The 23,367-nt window shown below is 43.3% G+C and overlaps 1 protein-coding gene across 1 annotated transcript in view; it reads left to right on the plus strand.

Moving 5' to 3' along the window:
• The window catches only part of TAF2 (TATA-box binding protein associated factor 2), a 64,725-nt gene extending 46,190 nt beyond the window's left edge, over positions 1 to 18,535 (plus strand). The window contains exons 23-26 of the mRNA XM_081874006.1: positions 2,257 to 2,486; positions 4,003 to 4,155; positions 5,385 to 5,490; positions 17,065 to 18,535. Coding sequence (XP_081730132.1) covers positions 2,257 to 2,486; positions 4,003 to 4,155; positions 5,385 to 5,490; positions 17,065 to 17,318 — 743 coding nt within the window. The 3' untranslated portion in view covers positions 17,319 to 18,535. The remainder of the gene's footprint in view (positions 1 to 2,256; positions 2,487 to 4,002; positions 4,156 to 5,384; positions 5,491 to 17,064) is intronic.
• The last annotated feature ends 4,832 nt before the right edge of the window (positions 18,536 to 23,367 follow it).

Here is a 23,367-nt window from a genome sequence, read left to right on the forward strand (position 1 = left end):
ACAGAGAAAACAAACATATGTCCTAACAGATTTTTTTTAAAAAAAACACCATTTGTTCAAAAACAACTCAAATTGGGGGGGGGGGGTTGAATATGATTGCCTTTGTTTGGCATTATGGGCATTAGGGCTGGGCGATATTTCAATATATTTTCCCAAACCAGTTTGAAGTCGATGTCATTATGTCAGTTTCATAATTTTTGACTTGGCAATACATCACGAAACATGATATGTGCGTGTGTGTGTGCATGCGCTATGCAAAAATCACAATGTGGGAAAAGCCATGAAGCCAACCCACTGTGTATCTCTTTATTTCTGCAGTCCCTGTTAACTCTGCCAGCTCAGCTCAGCTCTCCGCTGCCTCATGCAGGGGGCAACGAATCACAAGAGCATGCACTGGCAAAAAACACAATTCATGAAAAACCATGAAGCTGGTCAATGTCTCCACATAGCTCCATCCTTATTTCAGACATCATGACACATCAGTATATTGTGATGTTTAGCTGGTGATATATCACAATGTTGAAAACCTGATATCGCCCAGCCCTAATGGGCATGTTCAAATGCAGGCTGTCTGTCGTGCTGGCGAAAAAACCAGTTAGTTGTTCTGGGCAGCTTGAGGTGACATAGAGGATAGTGTGGCAAACCAGCCCTACTGTGTGGCTTAGTTGTGCTCACAGTGGAATTGGGTTCAGGGAAAGCGTAAGCACCAGGGCAGCCCAGTTCTACCTCAGCTGCCTGCCTTGCTGTCTGCAAGCTGAGGACTTCGCTGCTAGTCTCACTGTTTGTGCTCCCTTTGGGAGCACAGCTGCATTTCAGGCTGGTGCAGAGAGACTGGGACTTGAGGCTCAAGGAAGTGGGGAAGAGGCTCGCTGGTGAGTCTTTAGTGGCAGTGGCTGGATGTTGATGGTGGTGCACTGCAGTGACGGTGTTCACTGCAACTCTGCCTGCCTACAAGAAAAGCATCATTTTGTCTTGTGACACCTTAAAGATTAACACATTTGTTGTCCTGGCATAAGCTGTTGTGGACCAGAGGTGTGGTCCTCAGTTGCCAGTGTAATAATTCGGATTTCTACTCAGTTATGACTTGTTAAAACTGTTTCTCATTAAAGTCATCTGTGTACAGGAACTAAAACATTTATCAAGATTAATGGCAATGCTGTATTTGGAATGAGAACACAGTAGAAACTAGGCTTTTTTGTTTCAATGGGAGTACCATATTGTGCTTATTGTGTTACTGACAATCTTATACATAAAAGAGACCCCGTTCTATGACATAAAAATACTTACAGAGGTGTCAGTCCAGCAAACTCTCTTGCATTGGGTTTTTGTTTTTTAACTAACACTTGTGACTTTCAATATGTTTTTGAGTTTTGGGGAGCTTAGAGAACATCTGGGACAAGGCTTTGGCATTGGATAGGCTGAATGTCAGGAGCTCGGAAGAGCCATACTGGTTCAGAGCAAAGGCCCACCTAGTCCAACATCTTATTTTCTTGGTGGCTGGGGAAAAAATGGCCTAAGATGAGTGCTGGCTGCTGGTGTTTTTTTTAGAAAAGCCTGTCTCTTGCACAAAGGTGATTTGGGATTTTTTGGTGGCAAACATTACCCTTCTCTGCTGAGGAGGGGGGAAAGATACTATCGACTTAATGCACTGCGTTTTCTGTAGAATAGCTGTGGAATAGCCAGGTGGTGAAACTGTTGCTTGGTCCAGCTTGATTTAACAACTTCAGAATTATAAATGGCTATTTGTACTATGGCACACAAGCAGCTGGCTCAGGATAGAATTTGGCAAGGCGTAGGTTGTTGCTAATAATATTTCTAAGCTTATCCTTCTCCAGCAGGGCAGGCTTTTCTCCCCTGATACTAACTGTGCTGGAACAAGCGCTGCATTTTGTTGTAGGCCCGTGTATATAGATTTATGTCATCCTGTTCCGTGCAATTCCCTTTATTTGGGAGTTGACCTAGTTTTTAAATCCCAGGTTGGTCCACTGGAAGGCATGACGATACACTTAATTTGCCTTTGCTGAAATGGTGGTGGTGGCGATTAAAAATTGCTAGCAGAATGCATGCTATTATTACGGAATGATGAGGCATGTCCTATTGGTCTCTGTTAGGGGTTGTGCTCCTGTTGATGCAAAGGAGCCGGCAGGTACAGGAACAGGAAGAATTGCTTCATTTCCTACAGTTTGCAGTAGAACCTGCTTCAAAAGGCACAAAGACAGTGTGAGAAGATGGTTGCTTTTTTTCCTTACTCCATAGGTACATCCCACGACTGGAGGCTGCGCTGTGGGGCTGTCGACCTGTACTTCACGCTGTTTGGCCTCAGCAGGCCTTCCTGCTTGCCGCTGCCAGAACTTGGGCTGGTCCTTAACCTAAAAGAAAAGAAAGCTGTGCTGAATCCTACCATCATTCCTGAGGCAGGGGCAAGTGGTCCGGAACCGCCTAACAATCCAAACAATCTGGGTCAAATAGTTGGCTTCCAAAGCACTGTAAGCAATTTCCTTATTCTTTCACAGCCTCCCCACGACTCACAGTAGTGGAGTTGTAACACAATGCAACCAGTTTTCAGGCCTTGCTCTCTAGCCTAGTCTCATGCTTCTATCCTTGACCTCGTACTGCAAATCTGATCTGCTTCCACTTGCTGGGAATATTTGTCTTGAAGTAATATATGCCTCCTCCCCATCCCCACTTATTCATGAAGCCACAGGCAGTTCCTCATTCATATTTCTCAGAGTTTAATTTTGCCTGCCTCTCCTACAATATTATTTTGTTGGGGGGTGGGGAATCTCAGCCACAGATTTCAGTGGTGTCTGCTTGTGGGGTGAATTTTGCCTCATAGATGAGTGATGGAGGTTGTCCCAAAGGAGTGGGGCTGTAGCCTTTTAAACTGACATTTTTACGTACAGGAGATGAAAAATACGCCTCTCAAAAAAGGCTATGCTACTTGTTGGATTGTGCACAGGTATTCAAGCCTGAACCTATCTACTTTCAAGTCACAATGCAGCATTAAAAATATTCTCCCACCCAATCCCACCTACCCTTATGCTTGCTCAGGCCGGGATCTAATATCCCAAACCTCGGTCTGTAACAAATATATTTTTTTATATATAATAATATTTATTAAAATTTTGTTTAAACCATAAAAGACATAGATAGTAACATAGTATTTTCCAATATCCACATTTCATTCTCATCTTTGGACTTCCTCACATCTCTTGTTCCTGCATTCTAAACTCATAAATCTTGTTAGCAAATTATTAACTTGTTTCGATTCATATAATGTAATTTTCCAATATTAAATCTCAAATTTTAGAATTTAAATCACTCTTTTGGGAACTTAATTATAACATACTATTTATCCAAAATTTGTCTTTTCTTTCAATTGCATTTAGATTTTTATTCCTTATAACTAATTTGTTGGAGCCATGTTATTACTAATCTTACATCTTTCTTAACACTCGTACAATTTACAGTATTTTTGTAGATAGTCCTTAAATTTCTTCCAGTCCTCCTCCACCAGTTCTTCTCCCAAGTCTCGGATTCTGCCAGCGGTCTGTAACAAATATAAATCATTGTTTCGAAACATATTGGTTATATGGCATGTCTGGAGGGCAGCAGCTTTTTTCACTGTATTTGGTAAGAAGAAATGAGAACTCCTGTCTTCTCAGGAGCGACACCAGCTGCTGATATGGCGAAGGATACTATATGATTTGTTTTTCGGGTTCCAAGAAGAATTATCATATTTTTCATTGTATAAGAATAGGTTTTATCCCTAAAAAATAATATCAAAAATTAGGGGGTGTATTATACTCTGGGCCATCTCTCTCCCCCAATTTTCTTAAATCTGAGTCCCCCAAAATAGGGGGCGTCTTATACATGGGGGCATCTTATAGACGGGAAAATACGGTACTTATTGCTGTTTATGTTTCTGTGATTTTAACATCTTTTTCTTTTCTCTTTTGGATGTAAAGATTTTAAATGAGGTTTATAAAATTGCTTCTTTAGGACGATGAACACCTTGCCAAGGAAGCAGCAATTATCCCCCTACCTCATCAGCAGGGGTTGAAGAGGAAGGCCGAGACGCCTCTTGGGTCCCCGCTAGAACCAGGCCAGATACTCGAGAAGAATGAAGACAGCAAAGTCAAACTCAAAATAAGAGTGAGTGAATTATAGGCAGTTGGAGAGATTACACTGCGCTTTCCTCGGGCCCAAGAGTGTCTTGGAGAGACAGTGACCGAAAGTCTTCCATGGCGCTTGGGACTCTCCCTGCAAAGGCGAGAAAAGCAGAAGTAGGCCGTCAGCTCCATCCTTAAGCACCTGCTGATACTGCTAGCCCATCCCTGTGGCTGAGGAATCCCATACCTTTGGAATGTGCTTTGCAAAAGGGACAGAGCAACAGAGTGCCGTATTTTTCGCTCCATAAGACACACTTTTTTTCCTCCTAAAAAGTAAGGGAAAATGTCTGTGCATCTTATGGAGCGAATGCGTGGTCCCTGGAGCCGAATTGCCCAGGGGCGAAAAGCAGATTGTGCTTCTTTTTTTAGAAAGAGGGAAGCGGGTGTTGAAACGAAGCCGCTGATTAGCTGTTTGGCAAGCGATCAGGAGGGAGATAAAGGACACTAGCGATAAAGGAGGCTGCCTGGGAGGGGGGAGGTAAAAGCACATGGATCCTCAGGATTTTTGCACTGGGTCACCCCAAATTCACCATCAGATCACATAGCATGTCCATGGCTACAGCCTGCACCAAAAAAATCACACATCCACTGTTTTGTGGGGGCCACAATGGCGCAAAAACGTGGTCACAAAGCATGGATCCACATTGATCCTCAGGATTTTTGCATTGGGCTACCCCAAACTCACCATCAGATCATATATCATGTCTGTGGCCACAGCATGAACCACAAAAATCATACATCCACTGTTTCGTTCAGAATATATATTTTTTCTTGTTTTCCTCCTCTAAAAACTAGGTGCGTCTTAAGGTCAGGTGCATCTTATGGAGCGAAAAATACAGTAAGCCCTGGCGTTTGGTGCTAATCCAGTTCTCTCTGCATCACAGTGATGGGGAACCAACAGAACCTGCTGATTGTGAATGACTACCCCATGCCTGGCTGCCCATTGTCCATTACATTCTTTTTAGCAATCGCATCTTAAGAAATGCCATAAGCTGCTCCTCTTCGGTTTTCATTCTGCCTAACTAGGGGTGCCTCAACCTGGGTAGGATCAGGCTGTTAATATACAGTGGTGGTGTTTTCATGTGTATTTGCTTTCAAATTATTTTCTATAGTAAAAATGGTTCATGCTTCAGAGGCGAGATATATATATATAGAGAGAGATCCTTTAGCATTCCCTAACTCTTAGCTTTGTTTGTTTTTCCATTGTCACAGTTCTCAAACTCTCAGGAGGAAGAAGAGATTGATATGGACACGGTTCATGACAGCCAAGCGTTTATCTACCATCATTTGAATATGCTGGAAAGACCATCAACGCCAGGTCAGTTAAACTCATGGCAAGACTTGGATAGTTTGCAGTTCATAAGCGCCATGTTCCTCCTAGGTATGGCTCTCAGCAGTCCCATTGCCCTATAGCTTATGCGGTCTTCTAGCTTGGTTAAGTTCAAGCTGAGAATTTCTTCTGATTTTTCATGCAGAAGGTGTGAATGGGTAGTATGTGGATGCAATTACTGCATTCCCAGTATTACCCAGCTTCATATTCCTACTCTCTGGGAGGTTAAAACATGTGGCAAGGAGCAGAGCTTTGACAGCTGTCTCCTGAGATAAATGTCCAGCACTGCTTGGATTCAAAGGTGTGTCTTTAATACAAGTATCTTGCTAAAATTTCCTAATTTGTCAAGTGACAAAAGGTCACCTTATTCACCTCACCTGAACGATCTGCAAATGAATCGAGTTTTTGTCATGAAGACCCAAAAGTGGCCTCTGGGATGCTTATGACTTCCAGATTTGACAACTTTCCAGCTATGACTAGTGTTTTTCCTGTTCTTAAGCCAGTTTTCTAGCACACTCTTGTACTGTTTCCATTGGGTTCTTTTTTAAAATAATAATAATAATGATTGTTTTATTTTGCTAAGAATACTTAGCACATTTCATTCTGGGAAGTCTTAAACACAGTTTCCTACATCGACAGAGCTTCCTTTATCTCTGATGCTTTGTGGCCACATATTGACTGGCTTTCCCCAGGCCCTTATAACATAGTGGACCATTGTAACTTTCAAGCTATGTGCGGCCTCTGCAATTTTTACTTGAAGCTTCTGATATCTCAAGGTTGCAGAGAGGGCATGGTGTCCGTATCTTAAAAGTTCTTAAGAGATGCATCAGAACCAAAATCCAGAACTGAGGGGAGATTACCAGAAGCACCCAGATTGTTCCCCAAAAGTGGAATGTCAAATAAGTGACAGGGTTTTAAAGTTGTGAGTCTTGTGAAAGAGTGTTAGTGTTCAGATATTTAAACTATAGTGTAACAGGGCAACCCATGTAGTCCTTATTGAAGCCTTACTGATGGAGGTGTATTGCCAGTTTCCATGTTCAGTTCTTATCCTTATGGATACAAATGGGGATGTTTCTGTCTTGTAGCATGAGAGTGGTCCCAACCGATGTGGCAAGAGTCCAGGCAGCATGTGCTCAAGGTGGTTCTTCATCCCTAACAATGCATTTTTTTAATTTTAAAGCGAAGTTGCCTGTGCACTTTACCCCATGGTGTATTTTGAATCTGTTACCAGGGTTTATTTTCTGGCTTATCCCAGAGAACCGAAGGCATGTTCTAATATAGCTCATCAGTCCTCAAAACGGTCCTGTGAGGCTGGTTTTGCTGAGAATGTGACTTGCTCTTTGGTAGCTGGGGGGGGGGGGGAAGGATTTGAAATTTGTTCTCTGGTGGCTAATCCCAGTGACCCGCTGCCCACACTGAGACTTGGCATTTGATCCTAGGCAGCACTCCTATCTTGAGGTGGTGAGTTCCAAAGTTCATTTCAGACAATGGGCTGCAACACAGATTCTGACTATATCTGGAAGATTCAGAAAACATACTTTTTAACAACAACAACAACAACAACCATGCAGTACTGGTCATTACTAGTTCCATCCCCCCCCCCTTTACGTTTGGTATAGCATTGCACACACTAGGTGTTCCTAAAATAATACCGTGGTACCTCGGGTTACATACGCTTCAGGTTACAGACTCTGTTAACCCAGAAATAGTGCTTCAGGTTAAGAACTTTGCTTCAGCATGAGAACAGAAATCAGGCTCCGGCGGTGCGGCAGCGGCAGGAGGCCCCATTAGCTAAAGTGGTGCTTCAGGTTAAGTACAGTTTCAGGTTAAGAATGGACCTCCGGAACGAATTAAATACTTAATCCAAGGTACCACTGTAATAGTACCATGTACTAAGGTTTTAAATCAAATATCCAATAAGCATGAGCCAATAGGATCATAAGAGTTTTAAATATGATATAATTAAAAACAGCAATTATTGCTCCATGTGATAATAATATAATGAGGTTTCCAGCAACGAAACAAGCCTATGAAGTCCATATTTATAGCTCTTCCCTAGCATTTCGTAATACTGGTTTTGTGCTATTCTTATACACCCTAATGGGGGGTATAAAGTTATAAACAAGAAATTCTGGATAATGGTGCCAGGAAGTTAACAGATGTTTCTTAAGGGACCCTTGTATCAGCAGCTGCACACTCTGGATCGTTCTGCGTCAAATATGCTGGGATGTTAGTGGGTGCGGTTCAGTATCTGGAGTTCTGGCCAGTATGCATATAAAATCTGCATCAGGCAAGGAAGCTATTTTTAGGATTCACATGTGCGCTGGATGGCCACCAAGCACTGCAAGGCAACTTCTTACCTGTCAAAGCGAACCTATTCTGACTCTCCTTTAAAGACGAGAGTATATTCCAGACTTTCAGAATCTACTTATTTTTTATTTAAGAACCCGAAAGCTTACCAACTGGAGCCATGTGTAAGATAATGGGGTAGGGACAAGCTTGCAGGATTAAGGCACAGCCCAGGAATTTGTTCTCAGTACCAGAACTGAGCTCACAGTCCTGCTACAACACAGCTCTGCATACAGTTTAATTCACCCCAACCAACTTTCTTCATCTCAGCAGCCTAAGTTAGAAGGGGGAGTAAAGCTTTTTGTTGATGCTGGTGCTAAAAAAGGCTGATCGTTTGAGTCCTTGCTTATCTCCTGCTAATTACTCAGATCCACTGATAGACCCTAAAATATGTTCTACCCACGTCTAACTTCTTCTTCTTTTAAGCAACAGTGTGCTGCTCTTTCCAGAAAGGTTTAGGATTTGAGAACGTTTTTTGAAGACTCGGAGCTGAAGGTTCTGCATTCATAAGATTGTATGTCACTTACACTGACGGCTTCAGCGCTAGAGGAATACAGAGGCAGCTGGCTGTAGTGTCTATGTCTGAAACAGTGCTTTCTTGCCTGTATAAGATTCTTGCCTATGGGACATATGCAGCCCCGCAAGGCTTTTTGTGCTCTCCCTTGCAAACTGTCCAAAGAAAGAAAGAAAGAAAGAAAGAAAGAAAGAAAGAAAGAGAGAGATAGCTAGATAGATAGATGGCTCCTGCAGGTTCCCCCCAGATCCCCTGCCGCAGTGCTGTGATTCAGTGGTGTTTGCCTAGAGTTGTAAGCGACAGCAAAGCTACATCTGGTGAGCTTTCTGCTGCTTCCATATTATAGAGCAGTTCAGGAGTGCTTGGAAACCTTTGTCTTCCCTTTTCTCAGTCTCCTAATACTGTAGTAGGTACTGAGGGGACACGGAATCAAGGAGGGCAGAACTTCCTGATCCTTGAGTACTTTTCTACCCAAGCCTTCACTGAAGGAAGACAGCAGAGGGTGTTTTGGGGAGTTTCTAGCATCTTTGACTGGGGAATGCGCAGACTCAGAAAACCTTGCAGATTGTGTAAAAGATTGTTCTGTGAAAGCTCTCTTTCCCATCACACTACTGTCTCTCTGAAATGCTCTGTCTCCGTATTTCTGAGAGTGTGGGTTGTGTGTGTGTGTGTGTGTGTGTGTGTGTGTGATCAAGCTGATTCATAGGACTGGGCCAAAGGGAGCTTTTTGGGTTGGTCCAGAGTGGGACCAGATAAGCCCCCCTGCACCTGCTGTTGATTTTCACAAAGCCGTTCTTGCACTTAGTGTGTAAATAGTTTCTCTTGGGAGTTCAGCCCTGAGTTGCAAAAAGGTGTGAGAACACACACACACACACACACACACACACACACACCAGAGAGAGAGGGGGGGGGGAAGACATAATTTAAGGGGAAGGACCGAGCAAGAGGTCAGATGACTGAACATTGTGGACTGTTTTTTAATCAATCTCTTAATCGATTCAGTGTCTAATCCTGATTAATCAGATAGAAGCTGGACCGATAGATACAATTTCACAAGTACTCATTGAAAACTGCTGGTGGCAAACACTAACTTAAAGAAGGCATTTTCTCTTCTAAGGAATGTCTCCTATGAAATGAAGCCAATTATGGCACATGTGGACATTACCTTAAAAAAAAAAGCATGCTTCTTGCTTTAGAGCCGCTGTTTTTATCCGCATGTAAATAATCATCATCCTTGCAGATAGCTGAAATCAATTGACAAAAAAACTCAATTGACCAGCTAAGAGTTGTTTTATCAGGCAATGAGCCTTAGCCTAAAAAGCAAACAAAAATGATAGTGGTAAGTGTTTCAACGCTTATAAATAAGTCTTGTTTTATATCAAGTCTTAATTGTGGCTTTAAGAAAGGCTGGGTGGGGTGTTCCCTCCCTCTCTTTTTGGTCCATGTTAATTCGTTTTCAAGCTGTTTCTGTTCTGTCATCACTTCATGGAAAATGGATACTGTAGCTTTAGGCAAAGAGCCAACGGTAGAGTTCCTAATTCTTATTAATGAAGAAGTTTTTTTTACAAGCTTGCAACATTTTTTTTCCCCTTTACAAAAGAAACCCAGGATTCTTCAAAAAGCAAGGAAAAAATGCCCCTTGTCTGTCTGTCCACTCTGATGTTGGCCCGTTAATTATAACTCTGCTCTAAGCGCAGTAGCTTTGAAGGCATCAGAACAAGACCTTTTAAAGTCTCTGATGTCATCCGGGATCTGACTTCTAATATGAAAAGCAGATTTTATTTGCTATTAAATCTTCAAAAACAGTAGGGAGTGTTCCACCCTCTGCCTTGCAGGGATCAAAAGAACCCAAAGGCCAGGCTGTATTCTCATCTTAATTGAGAGCTCCAGCTTTTAGGTCATGTTGCAAATTGTAGGATTGCATGCGTTTCAAAGCTCATGTCTGAGCACCGTTAACTTGGAAGACTTAGCATTATTTAAGAATTTATCCTTTTCATACTTAGGAATTTATCTTTATCCTGGCCTTTGTCCAAGGACACAGGACAGCATACATGGTTTGTGACTCCCCACACCTTCCCATTTATCCCCACAATTGCCTTGTGAGGCAGGCTAGCCTGAGAATAACTAAAGCACCATCCTCTGTTGAGCTTCATAGCTGAGTTAGGGGTTTGAAGACAGGTGTCTCCGATTAAACCCCAAACCCTGTTGATTGCACCAATCTAAATAATATTCTATTGTGCCACCAGTGCGCATGGTGCTGTATGAGCTGTGTTGGCACGTTGAGAGTCCCTGAGGGCGAGGATGTTGCTATCTGAAATGGACAGTAGAGAAGCAACCGTGAGAGAGATAGACAGACAAGAGGTAGAGAGGAAAGAATGCAGGCAAATGCCAATCCACGTACAGGAAGGAGCTGTTTTGTTGTTGTTGTTGTTTAGTCATTTAGTCGTGTCCGACTCTTCGTGACCCCATGGACCAGAGCATGCCAGGCACTTCTGTCTTCCACTGCCTCCCGCAGTTTAGTCAAACTCATGCTGGTAGCTTCGAGAACACTATCCAACCATCTCGTCCTCCGTCGTCCCCTTCTCCTTGTGCCCTCCATCTTTTCCAACATCAGGGTCTTTTCCAGGGAGTCTTCTCTTCTCATGAGGTGACTAAAGTATTGGATTCTCAGCTTCAGGATCTGTCCTTCCAGCGAGCACTCAGGGCTTATTTCCTTAAGAATGGAGAGGTTTGATCTTCTTGCAGTCCGTGGGACTCTCAAGAGTCTCCTCCAGCACCATAATTCAAAAGCATCAATTCTTCGGCGGTTAGCCTTCTTTATGGTCCAGCTCTCACTTCCATACATCACTACTGGGAAAACCATAGCTGGCACATCCAATATGTGCATGACTGCACACCAAACCCAGAAGTGAGCCAAAAATGTCGCAAAAAGGGAAGAATGGGGGGTTTTTTTGCAGGCATTTTCAGTGGTGCGTCAGATATATGTGATTTCACTTAAACATGCGGTGCCTTGGAACGTAACCCCCGCGTAAATTGGAAGTTGCCTGTACTGAAAACTTCCAGTTGGGAATGAGGGTAAACCATATGGCGGGTGAAGTTCAGACTATTTGCACTTGGCTTCAGACAGTGTGCATTGCAAGGAAACTTAAGAGCCTTGACGTACAAGCAAGCACACACCTCGATCTACTTCCTGGTGCATTAGGATGTCTGAATCCACACTATCTTCAGGATTGATTTATTACTTAGGTTGCTATGGAAAAGCATTCCAGCTGTTGCAGTAATGCTAAAATGTGATCACTTGGTTTGCAGGGTCAATGTAAGCACCACCAGCAACAGTCCTCCGCCAGCCCCCGAATTAAGGGAAATGGTGGTAAATCCTACAGGGTCCCCCCTCTCTGCTTTTATTTTTATTTTTGTGTGTGTAGTGGCTTACAATGTCAGGTCTATGGGAAGCACTTGGCCTTATCCCCAGGGAGAGCCGTCCCTCTCTGATTCTAAACATCTGTTTCACAGTGAAACTAATAATTACGTTGGCCTCTGAACATCCAAAACCAGAGGAAGGTGCCAAGTGAATAGGCTAGTATAATGCATGTTCTCTTCCAAGAAATATTAGTAATCACTTCAAAAGCAAACTCAGAAGGACCTCACCCCTCTGCGGTTGGTTCAGCCAGTTACTGAGAGAGCCTGATTCAGTCCCTCGAGCCGTAAGGAAAGCAGAGTACCCTTGCGGACAGCAGGGCATGCACTGCCAGTGCTTTCTCTCCAGAACAATACGAAGTTGTGATTAATCACAGAGAATGGTGGGTGATAAAGTGGAACTGTTTATGCATGTTGTGAAGCAGGATGCCAAGGCCCAGGGTTTATAAGCAACCTTGGAAATACATTTGAGGCAGAAAGTGGACTTCCGATGTGGGAGTAGAAGCATAAGGAGATGGGTGCTATCTCTGTCTGATGGGCATGTTCATTTTTCTGACGATAGCTGCATCCTCAGTGGGTTAACGGAACTTCAAAATAAAAGGGATTAAACTTTATGGGTGGTGAATGCTCACATCCTAGGTAAAGGTAAAGGGACCCCTGACCATTAGGTCCAGTCATGGTCGACTCTGGGGTTGCGGCACTCATCTCGCTTTAATGGCCGAGGGAGCCGGTGTACAGCTTCCAAGTCATGTGGCCAGCATGACTAAGCCGCTTCTGGCGAACCAGAGCAGCGCACGGAAACGCCGTTTACCTTCCCGCCGGAGCGGTACCTATTTATCTACTTGCACTTTGACGTGCTTTCGAATTGCTAGATTGGCAGGAGCAGGGACTGAGCAACGGGAGCTCACCCCGTCACGGGGATTCGACCTTCTGATCGGCAAGTCCTAGGCTCTGTTGTTTAACCCACAGCGCCACCCGTGTCCCTTGCTCACATCCTAGTGAGACTTTAATACTGGTGATTTATGTATCTTGAGCAGTTCTGGGTTGAAGTGGGCATCAGCTGCGAACCTTTCATCTCACACATGTCTGTTGTGGAAGGGCTGTAGCTCAGTGGCAGAGCATCTATCTCCTCTGCAGGCAGAAGGTCCCAGGTTCAGTCCATAACATCTCCTGGTAGGACCGGGATTGTCCTGGTCCCATCTGAAACTCTGGAGATCTGCTGCCAGCCAGTGTAGACAGTACTAGATGTGCAAATGGTCTGACTCAGAGTAAGGCAGTTCCTATATCTATTTTGCGTTCTGCTCCATGTATTTTTCTAAATTTATTTTTTTAGATGTGGTGTTAATAAAGAGGTGAGGGGCAGCAGAAAGGATAAGCCTATCACTGTTTCAGTTGCTTTCCATCTTGTGGAAATAAGCTCTGTGCAGTGGGGAACCTTTTGTGCCAATGGAGGCCCTGTTGTAGTACAAAACATCTGAGCTGGCTGTTTTTCAATCCCTGGAATTAACAAAGAGGGATAATGTTTTAAACAAGTTTATTTTTATTTGCAGCGTATGTATTTTGTTCCTCTATTAAATGCACACGTACTGTGGCATCATTTGAAATCTGATGCATTCATTAGTGGAAGATTTAAAACCATGGTAGTAACTGAGAATTTCAGCCCCAGTTTTCAACTCTGAAGCTTTCGGTATTGTGTTTCCTCGAGGCAAAAACTGCAAAGCTGCGGACCTGGGGTTCACCTTCCTTTGTAATATGTTAGGCTGCAGTCCTAAACTGGCTTTCCTGGGAATAAGACCCACTGAACACATTATAAGCTACTTCTGTGAAAAGCTACATGATTGTTTAGGAACTTAAAAAAACAAGAGTTTTTTTATGATTGTGGCAACTTGGAGGTCTTAGTTTAAACTTCAGTATATCCCTGGGTTTGCCCGCTCTCTCATAGTCCCCATTGTGTTACTTCCTTTTGATAGGCTGCAAAGTTCATTTTGTACTTCTGCATTTGGTTTCTAAAACTTGTGTTTTGAAATGACTCTGAAATCTGGTATGGTTTAGAGTGTGTTAGATGTGTGTACCCAAATCATCAGGGGTGCACTTTTTATGTTCACGCAATGAATTGTGGATGACAGTTTCATAGTTATAACGTAAGCCTGTAATGCAGAAGCTGTAATTATGTGGTCAGAGGCTTGTCTGGGAATAGAACAAGTCAAGAAATCCAGCACATTAAAGAGATGGTAATGCTGAAGAGACAATGTAGTTGAGATTCCTAGGGAGACCTTTGCTAAGTTATTTTTTTTTGTAAAGAATTTTTTTGAAACTTTTCTTCATATAATAAAATAAAAAACAATCAAATCTAAGTAAAAAGAAAAAGAAAAAAACCAAAGAAAGAGAAAAGAAAAAACACAAAACTCTTTCTCAAAGGTAGATAATAACCCTTGTCTCACACAGAAGTGGATGAACCCTCCCAGCTCTCACCTGAGAGCTTCCCTTTCTTCTCCCAGCCTCCCACCCTGGGATATCTTCCTTTCCCCTCTCTCTCACACAGGTTATTTCATCCATCACCTTCCTGTGCCTACCTTCATTGACCCAGAATAGAGAACATCAAAAAACCAAAACATAACCAAGAGCAAAATTAATAAAAGAAGAAATTTAAAAAGGCAGGAAGTAAAAGATAATAAAAAAGGAAGGTAAAAGATAAAGAGGACTTCAGATTCTCTGTCTGTCAATTATGTATACAGTTGTACCTTGGAATTCAAACAGCTTAGTTGCTGAACGTTTTGGCTCCTGAACGATCGAAAACTGGAAGTGATTGCTCCGGTTTTTGAACATTCTTTTGGAAACCGAATGTCCAGCGATGGTATCCAGCTGTTCCTTGATCTGCTTGGCAATGTTTTCCCAATCTTTGACCCCAGACTTCTCAAGTCCCTTGATTTTCCTTTCCACACAAAACGTCTAAGGGGACTCTCAAGTTACTATTACTTCTAAATGTCAAGAATAGTTTTCCTCCAATCCGGTATAACAACTTTAACTCCCCAAAATGCAAACATCCATTATTTTTTGTTTTGTTTGAAGCAGATACACACCACCCTTTAGCTCAGAAGACTCCCAGAGCAGCTTATAAAAATCAGGGGGTAAGACAGCTCCTGCCCTAAAACAGGTTCCACACATGGGGTACCACCACGGAGAGAGCCATCATTTCTGCTATGCATGGAAGGAAAATAGTGAGGAACCTCTGAAGCCCCCAAAATCTGTAGCAGATGAGTCTGTGGTCGGGAGCTGAATGAGGTCCACATGTTGTCCTTCCCTGGGATGCACAGGGAAGGTAAAGGGGTATTTGGAGCAGTTGCTTTTAATAACGTTGCAGAATTGTGACCTATAGTTCAAGGCAGGGGTGGCGAGCCTGCAGGCCAGATCTAACATGCAGATTGAGCTTTTCTCACCTTGGAAAAGTAGTGTCTCATTTCCCTTTGTTTCCTGAGCCTCTCTGAGCACTTCCTTCTGTTTTCTGAGTTTTTCTTACAATGGTGGTATTCCAGAGGGAGAAGAGGCATTTTTTGAAGAGGGCTTTTCTCTCCATGTTTTGCACCCCATGGCAGTGCAATAAATATCTCCTAACACAGCCACTGCTGGGGGGTGGGGGGTGGGAATGGGACAAAAATAGTTGTGGGGTGGACACCCACCCACCCCATTCCTTTGCTGATTGCCAGAAGAGAAAGCTGACTCTATGCCTGTCCACCTGAATGTGTGGAAACTATGGTTTGCGTGTGTGCAATGCATTTGTGGTATGTATGTGTGTGATCTGAACGGGTTGAGTGTGTGTACATGCGTGAGTGACTTGAGTATACTTTGGCTACACCGGTGTCTGGCAGGTGGCCTCCAAATGGTTGGCCAACTCTCAGTGTGGCCCTCAGACCGAGAAAGCTTGGCCACCTCTGGTTTAGGGAGGTCCTCTTTGGGTTAAGCAAACACTTTCTTAACTTGGATTAGACACTCAGAAAGTTTGTACATAATCACCAGCATGCGCTGTTGCTGTAAAAGAAAAGAGCTGGTGTGATGCATTAGTCCAGGGTCAAGAGGACAAATGATATTTGTGTTGGAAGCATAAATGAAGATACTGAACTCATGTGAGGAAGAAGGATCAATTACTAAGCTGTGCAGCTGGGGGCAAATTTTAGAACAGTAGATCCCTGCAATCTTTTGTAAGACTCCTGTTTATCTCAGTGAGAGATAAGTTATCTTCTGGTGTGTGGGATTTAGGCCACAATCGATTTGCTCTAGAGTAGTCCCAACAATATTTGTATTGAGGCAGACTGGGCATAAATGGGCCAAAGACTGCGACCTTCATGGATGTAGTTTCAGCGCCTTCCTGTGTCCCATCTTTCTGCCCCTTCCCCTCTTTTTTCCTGGTCAGATATTTATTCTTCCAAAATAATTATTGACCCCATTTTGAGAGGGAACTATTGCCACCCATTTTCCTGTTTAACATGTTGCAGTGGAAAGAAATTTTCTTCCCCCCCTCAACGTCCTGCGCACCAAATCTTGAATGATGTTTAAGTTTCCTTTTCCATTCAGACTGTCGTTCAAAAGCCACTGCTCTCTCTGTATATTCAGACGCTGTGTGGGTGCTTTGGCTATAGTTCCTTGGATCATCTTTGGCTCAGAAAGTTGGTGCGAGACAGTAAACAGGATGTTGGACTCTGGAAGATTCAGGCTCTTGCTGACCTCAGGTTCCCATCTGTAAAAAAGGGGTATATTTTTTCAAAAGAAACCAGTTTACCTACCTTTTCTTTAGCGACTGATTTCTCTAGCCCAGTAACGTGTACCTTTTGGTTGATAGCAATTATTCAGGTTATGAGTCAGAGGTGCTTATCAGCCTTGCTTTCTAGAGTCCTTTACTCGAGACGCTATCGTTTAGGCCTGATATCATCCACATACACTGGATGCACTCTGTTGACAAGTGATAGGCCCACCCCCATGCTACTTATTATTTTGAATTTGTCTAAGGTTGGCAAATCAGTTGTAGCATTTAGAAAGCTACATGGGACAGTCATATGATGTGATTTCAAAGCAACCCTTATGGTTTCAGGGATGCTGTAGCATCTCTTGCAAAAATGTTCTCAAACACTTTGCCACCTCGAAAGCACCACAGATAAAGAAGCCTGTAGTGGGAAAACATGCAAAGTTTGGATATAAGAATGCATGCATGTGGTTCCCCCAGGGCCTCAGAACGGCAAATTCTGTGTGTTGTGTTGTTCTGCAATGGAACATCTGCCTTTCTGTTTCAGGCAAAGAACAGTCATCGCAAGAGCTAAGCATGCTGCCGATTCCGGTGCCCACGCTGCCCGGTTTTACAAAAGAGTCCAGCTCTTCCAAGCACAGCGAGCACCACCACCACCACAAGAAGAAGAAGAAGAAGCACAAGCACAAACACAAGCACAAGCACAAGCATGACACCAAAGAGAAAGAGAAAGAGCCTTTCACCTTCTCCAACAGCCCTGCCAGCGGACGTTCCATTCGCTCGCCATCCCTGTCAGACTGAAGCCATCCCTGTCAGACTCCAGAGTTGTTAGAGCGTATGGAAGCAGTGTGCATGCTGCCATTGCTTTATGGTTAAGCGCATGTCACTGCAGTGGCTCAGAAGGCTCATTCAGATCAAAATTCTGTGGTAACTGTTGTCCAGCCGCAGCCATGCATGAACCCTGTGATCGTTCACCGTGCACCTGCCTTACAATACCTTTGCAAAGAGCGAAGCAACTCATTTCAGATGCAAATGTCGCCTATCCACAGCCCGGCAGTGGCTATCCATGTATCTTGCCAGAACGAACTATATTTTAAACGTTGGATAGCTGTCGTGAAGTGAAGTGTGTGTTAAACATAAGCTGACTGCCAAACTTGGAAAAGCTGGGGTTCACTGTACAGTGTTCTATAACATAATGTAAGACTTCCTGGGGCTTTTGTACAATCTCTTTTCCACATATTTAACCATTGCAGTTGTCGCTCTCTGTGTTTTTTTAAAAGCATACTCAGTTAAAAGCTTCATTTTTTTATTTTAAGATGTCTGGCATTTTTAAAACACGTTTGAGCGGAACATTCAGCAATCCTTTTCCTTAACTGTTCTTTGCAAGGGAAAAACGCCACTGTGTACACATGTCACTGTGCCCTCTAATCAGAATCAGAATTGCGTATAATGAAGTTCGTGCAAAAGCAAATCCTTAAAATGTGGGAAAGGTTACTTTCCCCCATAGAATCTCAATTAGAAACACTCCTTGGGGTGAAATAGTTGTTGCAAAACTTCTTGACCTCTTCTGATTTCTAGTAAATTTGTTTAGAAAACTCTGATTATTATTTTTTAAAGTATTTTTAAATGTACAGTGAGTGAACACAAACATGAAACTGTGACAGGTTGCTTTATTACATAAAACAATAATATCCAAGTATTGCATTGCTGAGCTTAATTATGTGAAATGGGACTGCTTTTTAAAAACATTTTTATTTAATTTCTATGTTTTGTCGGTGCTTCCCTTCTTCCCCCAGTTTCCTATAATATTTTGAGTTGTTTCCCTATCAGTCTTTAGGTTAAGATTCCTTTAAAAAGACAACAACAAATTGTGCGCATAGATACTTTTAGTTACATAGCTTATTGATAGTGGAAAGAGACAAGTCTGATCCGTGAGAAGATACCTAATGAGAGGGACCCAATAAGGATTTTTTTAAAATGAGAAGGTAATTAGTTAATTAAAAAATGCTTTTATACAATCTGCTGTTGTGTATTGTATATTCTTCCTGTGTATAATAATCAGCATAAAACAAGAGGCAATCTATCCTATGCCCCTGTCAAAATGGGGGGCAGAGGGGCTCACAACCATGCTCAGCGAGTGTAAGATGTTGTTGGGGACCAAATGGGAGAGGGGAAGACCTGGCTCCTTGAACAGAAGCACTGCAAACTGCAGGATTTTGTTACGGGGCCCCACTAAATGAAACATAAAAAGGGAAAGTCGTCTTCCATCCCAGCCTATTCTGGAGGGTAGGACTCGAACCATTGGCTTCAGGTCACAAAAAAGGAGATTCTGACTAACTATTCGGAAAACTTTCTGACAGTAAGAGCAGTGGAACAGACTCCTACGAGAAGTGGTTAACTCTCCTTCACTGGAAGCTTTTGAGCAGAGGTTGGATGGCCATCTGTCCAGGAGGCTTTAGTTGAAATTCCTGTAATCTGTGATCTGGAGGGCACAATGTAGGCTACCTGTTTAGGGAAGCTTTTAATGTTTGATGCATTACTGTATTTTAATATTTTGCTGGAAGCCGCCCAGAGTGGCTGGGGAAGCCCAGCCAGATGGGCGGGGTATAAATAATAAATTATTATTATTATTATTATTATTATTATTATTATTATTATTATTATTATCATCATCATCATCATCATCACCACCACCACCACAATTTAATGCTTGGGCAGGCTCATATGAAGGAATGAGGGCAGCCCTGGTCTAAAGCTGCTTAGCACTTTTTAAAGCTCTGAAACGATCTCGGAAACAAACTGGAAACTGCAAATGTAGTGCAGACAGACCTTTGTCCTGTAGACATTTATTGCAGTTTATGCACTTATGATTTATTGCTCCTTATATCTTAGTAGTTCCTTTTTTCCAAATGGACTGTAGTCTCTTGCCTCTCTCTTGAGGCGTGTTTATTTGCTTCTCTGGGAGTCCCTGAGCCAAACTGTGTTAAAATGACAGCCAAACCCTCCCTTCACCCCTCTTTATTTATTGTTTCGCGTTATTCAGTGTGTGTGGCTCGGATTAAGCGGAACGAAAGACTCCCAAATGCTGAAGCCTTCCGTCAAGCAACTCCCCATGAGGAAAGGTTACAACATTCAGGGTTTTAGTAAAAGAGAATGTTGCAGAGGTGGAAATTTTTTTGCACAGTGTGGAGAAAGAGGAGAAGAAGTTCTTTTCCTTCTATCATATTACAAACCCCCAATGACTCCATCCAGTGAAGGTGAATAATTGGAAATTCAGGACAGAAAAATTATTTACATGACATGTACTACCACGATACAGTGGTACCTCTAGATACACACACCTCCAGTTTTGTATCCATCAGGATGCGAATGCGGCAAACCAGGAAGTATCTTTTCCGGGTTTTGCCGCATGCGCAGAAGCACTTTACTGTGCCACGCGCATGCGCAGAAGCAGTTCCTCTGGTTGCAGAAACCTCGGGATCCGACTGGAGCTTTGGAACAGATCCCATCTGTAACTGGAGGTACCACTGTGCTGTGTGTTTGTTTGTATTACACATGCCATACACAGTCATGATATTCCAAATATTAGTAAGAATATAATGCAACACATATACCTATACCTATACCTATACCTATACCTATACCTATACCTATACCTATACCTATACCTATACCTATACAATGCAATATATATACAATATATAATATAGGTTTTGGTGTCCTCGGGTGTCTTCCCGTGTAAAAGTTGGGGTGTCTAGGCGACGTTTCGACGAGGTCTCACTCGTCATCTTCAGGCTGGTGCTTTCGGCTTCTTGTTCTTGTTCATTCGGCTTCAGGCTGGTGCTTTCGGCTTCAGGCTGGTGCTTTCGGCTTCTTCAGCATCTTCAGGCTTCAGCATCTTCAGGCTGGTGCTTTCGGCTTCTTGTTCTTGTTCTTTCCGCTTCTTGTTCTTGTTCAAGCACCAGCCTGAAGATGACGAGTGAGACCTCGTCGAAACGTCGCCTAGACACCCCAACTTTTACACGGGAAGACACCCGAGGACACCAAAACCTGCATTCCTGTACCCGTGAAAATCTACGAAAGCAAATATATAATATACAATATACAATGCAACACCTATTATTATATGAAGCTTAACATTTTCCTGTACTAGCTTAATGTAAAACCTTTAACATTAGTTGTATTTCCTATCTTCAAATATGTACGTTGGTCGTCACCTGCATTTTCAGCTGAATTTGGGGAAATCATTTGTAGCATTGGTTGTGTTGAGCTATTTCAATTGCTTTTGTTTGATTTGCTCACTGCAAACAGCTGAAAGTCTGTAAATTTTGGTAATGAAACCTGGTTTGCAATGGGGGTTGAATGATTTCGATTGATATTTAACATATGCGTAAAGTTGCAATCTGTTTTTCTTAGCTAAATCTACACATTGCCTTTAAAAACCTCAGTATCAGATACAGTGGTACCTCGGATTACATACGCTTCAGGTTACAGACTCCGCTAACCCAGAAATAGTACCTCGGGTTAAGAACTTTGCTTCAGGATGAGAACAGAAATCGTGCTCCGGCGGCGCAGCAGCAGGAGGAGGCCCCATTAGCTAAAGTGGTGCTTTAGGTTAAGAACAGTTTCAGGTTAAGAACGGACCTCCAGAACGAATTAAGTACTTAACCCGAGGTACCACTGTATTTAAATGTTGGCTCATAAACGCCACGACAGTATTTGCTGCCATGCGATTAGATATATTCATGGAAGATAAGGTTATAAAATGGACATACGCAGGACATTTGACAAGAGGTGATTCAGACAGATGGAATAAAGCTGTTGGTATGGAGAGCCTGTGATTTCAAAAGACCAAGGGGAAAACTACCCATTGCATGATGGCTGGACGATCCAAAGCTTACAGCCGAGCTTATGTGAATGCATAGAAATATGGAGAAAACTTGAAGAGGCGTCTAATATATGGTATATCAAACAGGGATGTGGGACACTGCAGAAGGAGAGAAAAAGGAGGAAGAGGATTAATAAGAAGGCCATAAGTGTCTACTAGTTATGATGCCTATGTACTCCTTCCAGTATCCTAGGCACCATGTTCATCTGAGTGTCAGATGTGCTTTTTGTGGTTTTTTTTAAAAGAAAGAAACAACAGTACTGGTACTCCCCCATGAAGCTTTTACAGTAAGTGCCACACATTTAACATTTGGAAGAAAAAAGAAAACGTGCCAGTCCTCTGTAGCCTCGAGTGCTCCCAGGAAAAAGAACAACTTTTATGCCTCTAAATGAGCAACTGGGAAACTTGCACAATACATTTCGGTCCTATTTCTTCTTTCTACCTCTAAACATTTAGTCAATATGCAGCAGGAAAAATTTGGCAAAATAATTTATAAGTATAATTTATAAGATGGAAAAGCAGTGGGATTTTTAAAAAAATAGCACTTCCTTTTTTACAAGAGTTTCTGACTTTTTTTATATATAAACAAGAGGCAGAAAATGTTTGTTGATGTATGAAATTTTCTCGTTCGTCCTAATGCTAACCTTTGACCTGTTCTTCCAGTTCCGGGTCCATTTCCTGATAAACAATGTGGGAAACAAATTGCTGCGTATTTTGGACCCTAGCTGAAAGAGCAATAATGTCACGGGTAGAAAAGCAGACAACAAGTGAAACTCCTTTAGTTCACTCGAGGCAACACTTTCTGTGGACTTTGCAGTTCAACAGCAACCCCCACAATAAGAACATCACAAGGCTTCACATTTATTTTATTTTGGTGTTCATCTCTCAACACCAACTCTGACCCTGCTAACCCCTAACCCTAAAAGTCAACCTTTGCAGCATCCACACATCACAAACACTATTGTCAGGGCTGCCTCTAGGTCCCAGCTCACAGAGAACCAACGCCAGGCTGATATTATGTACAAAAGTCTTTATTGAAGTATAGTTTCCATTTTAAAGCCAGAGCGTGCAACCCTACGTCTAGACTCTAGATCGGCGTTGGTTCTCTGTGAGCTGGGACCTAGAGGCAGCCCTGACAGTAAGTCCTATCTCAATCACTTCCCCTTCCGCACCAGTTTAAGATCCTAGCCCTGCTCCACCTTCTGCGCTGCTCTCTCCTCCTCTGGGTCCTCCTGCCCTCTGGGGCATTGCCCTTCCTGGACTCTTCCGACGCTGAGTCGCTTAGCTCCTCCCCTTGCCTCCGGCGTGCTTTAGGACCCGGTTCCCAATCCTCACTCTCTGCTGTCCCGCGCTCCTGTACATTTGAACTTGCTTCTCGCGCCAACCCAGTGACCTTTCTCCTAACCGTTACACTGCTTCTATCACTGCTTCCCTCTTCCGTGACACTGGCCGGATCTGACCTCCCCTCCGTTGTACGACTCTCCGAGGGAGGCGTGGTCAGCTCTGCCTCGTCTTCTCTCCCTGGTGGGGGAAGTACTGGTCCCGATGCCTGGGACCCTTCCCCCCCACTCTGCTCTGGTGGGGAAGCTGGTCCTGATCTCCAACTACTACTCTGGGAGTCCCTGCTCCCCCCTTGCTCCTGGGACGTTCCCCTTGGGACCCCCCTACCCCTGGCCACTGGCGCTCCCTTCTGTGAATCTTCCGATTCGCTGGAGAGGCTTATGGAATCCCTCGGACCACTGTCTCCTCCTACACTGCCCTCTGATTCCTCGCCCTCGCTCTCCATCTCCCATCTTCCCTGTGCCTCTGCTCCTGAGCCCCTGACAACTATCTATAACAAACACACCGCAGGGTGCAAATTCATTCCCTCTGTTTCTAATGTTCAGGCTGCGAGTGCAGAATGGGGCCATGGTTCAGTGGCAGAACATCTACTTTGCAAGCAGAAGGGACAAAGTTCAGTCC

Source organism: Podarcis erhardii (genome assembly GCF_964252035.2).
Source record: "Podarcis erhardii genome assembly, chromosome: 8".
Taxonomy (NCBI): domain Eukaryota; kingdom Metazoa; phylum Chordata; class Lepidosauria; order Squamata; family Lacertidae; genus Podarcis; species Podarcis erhardii.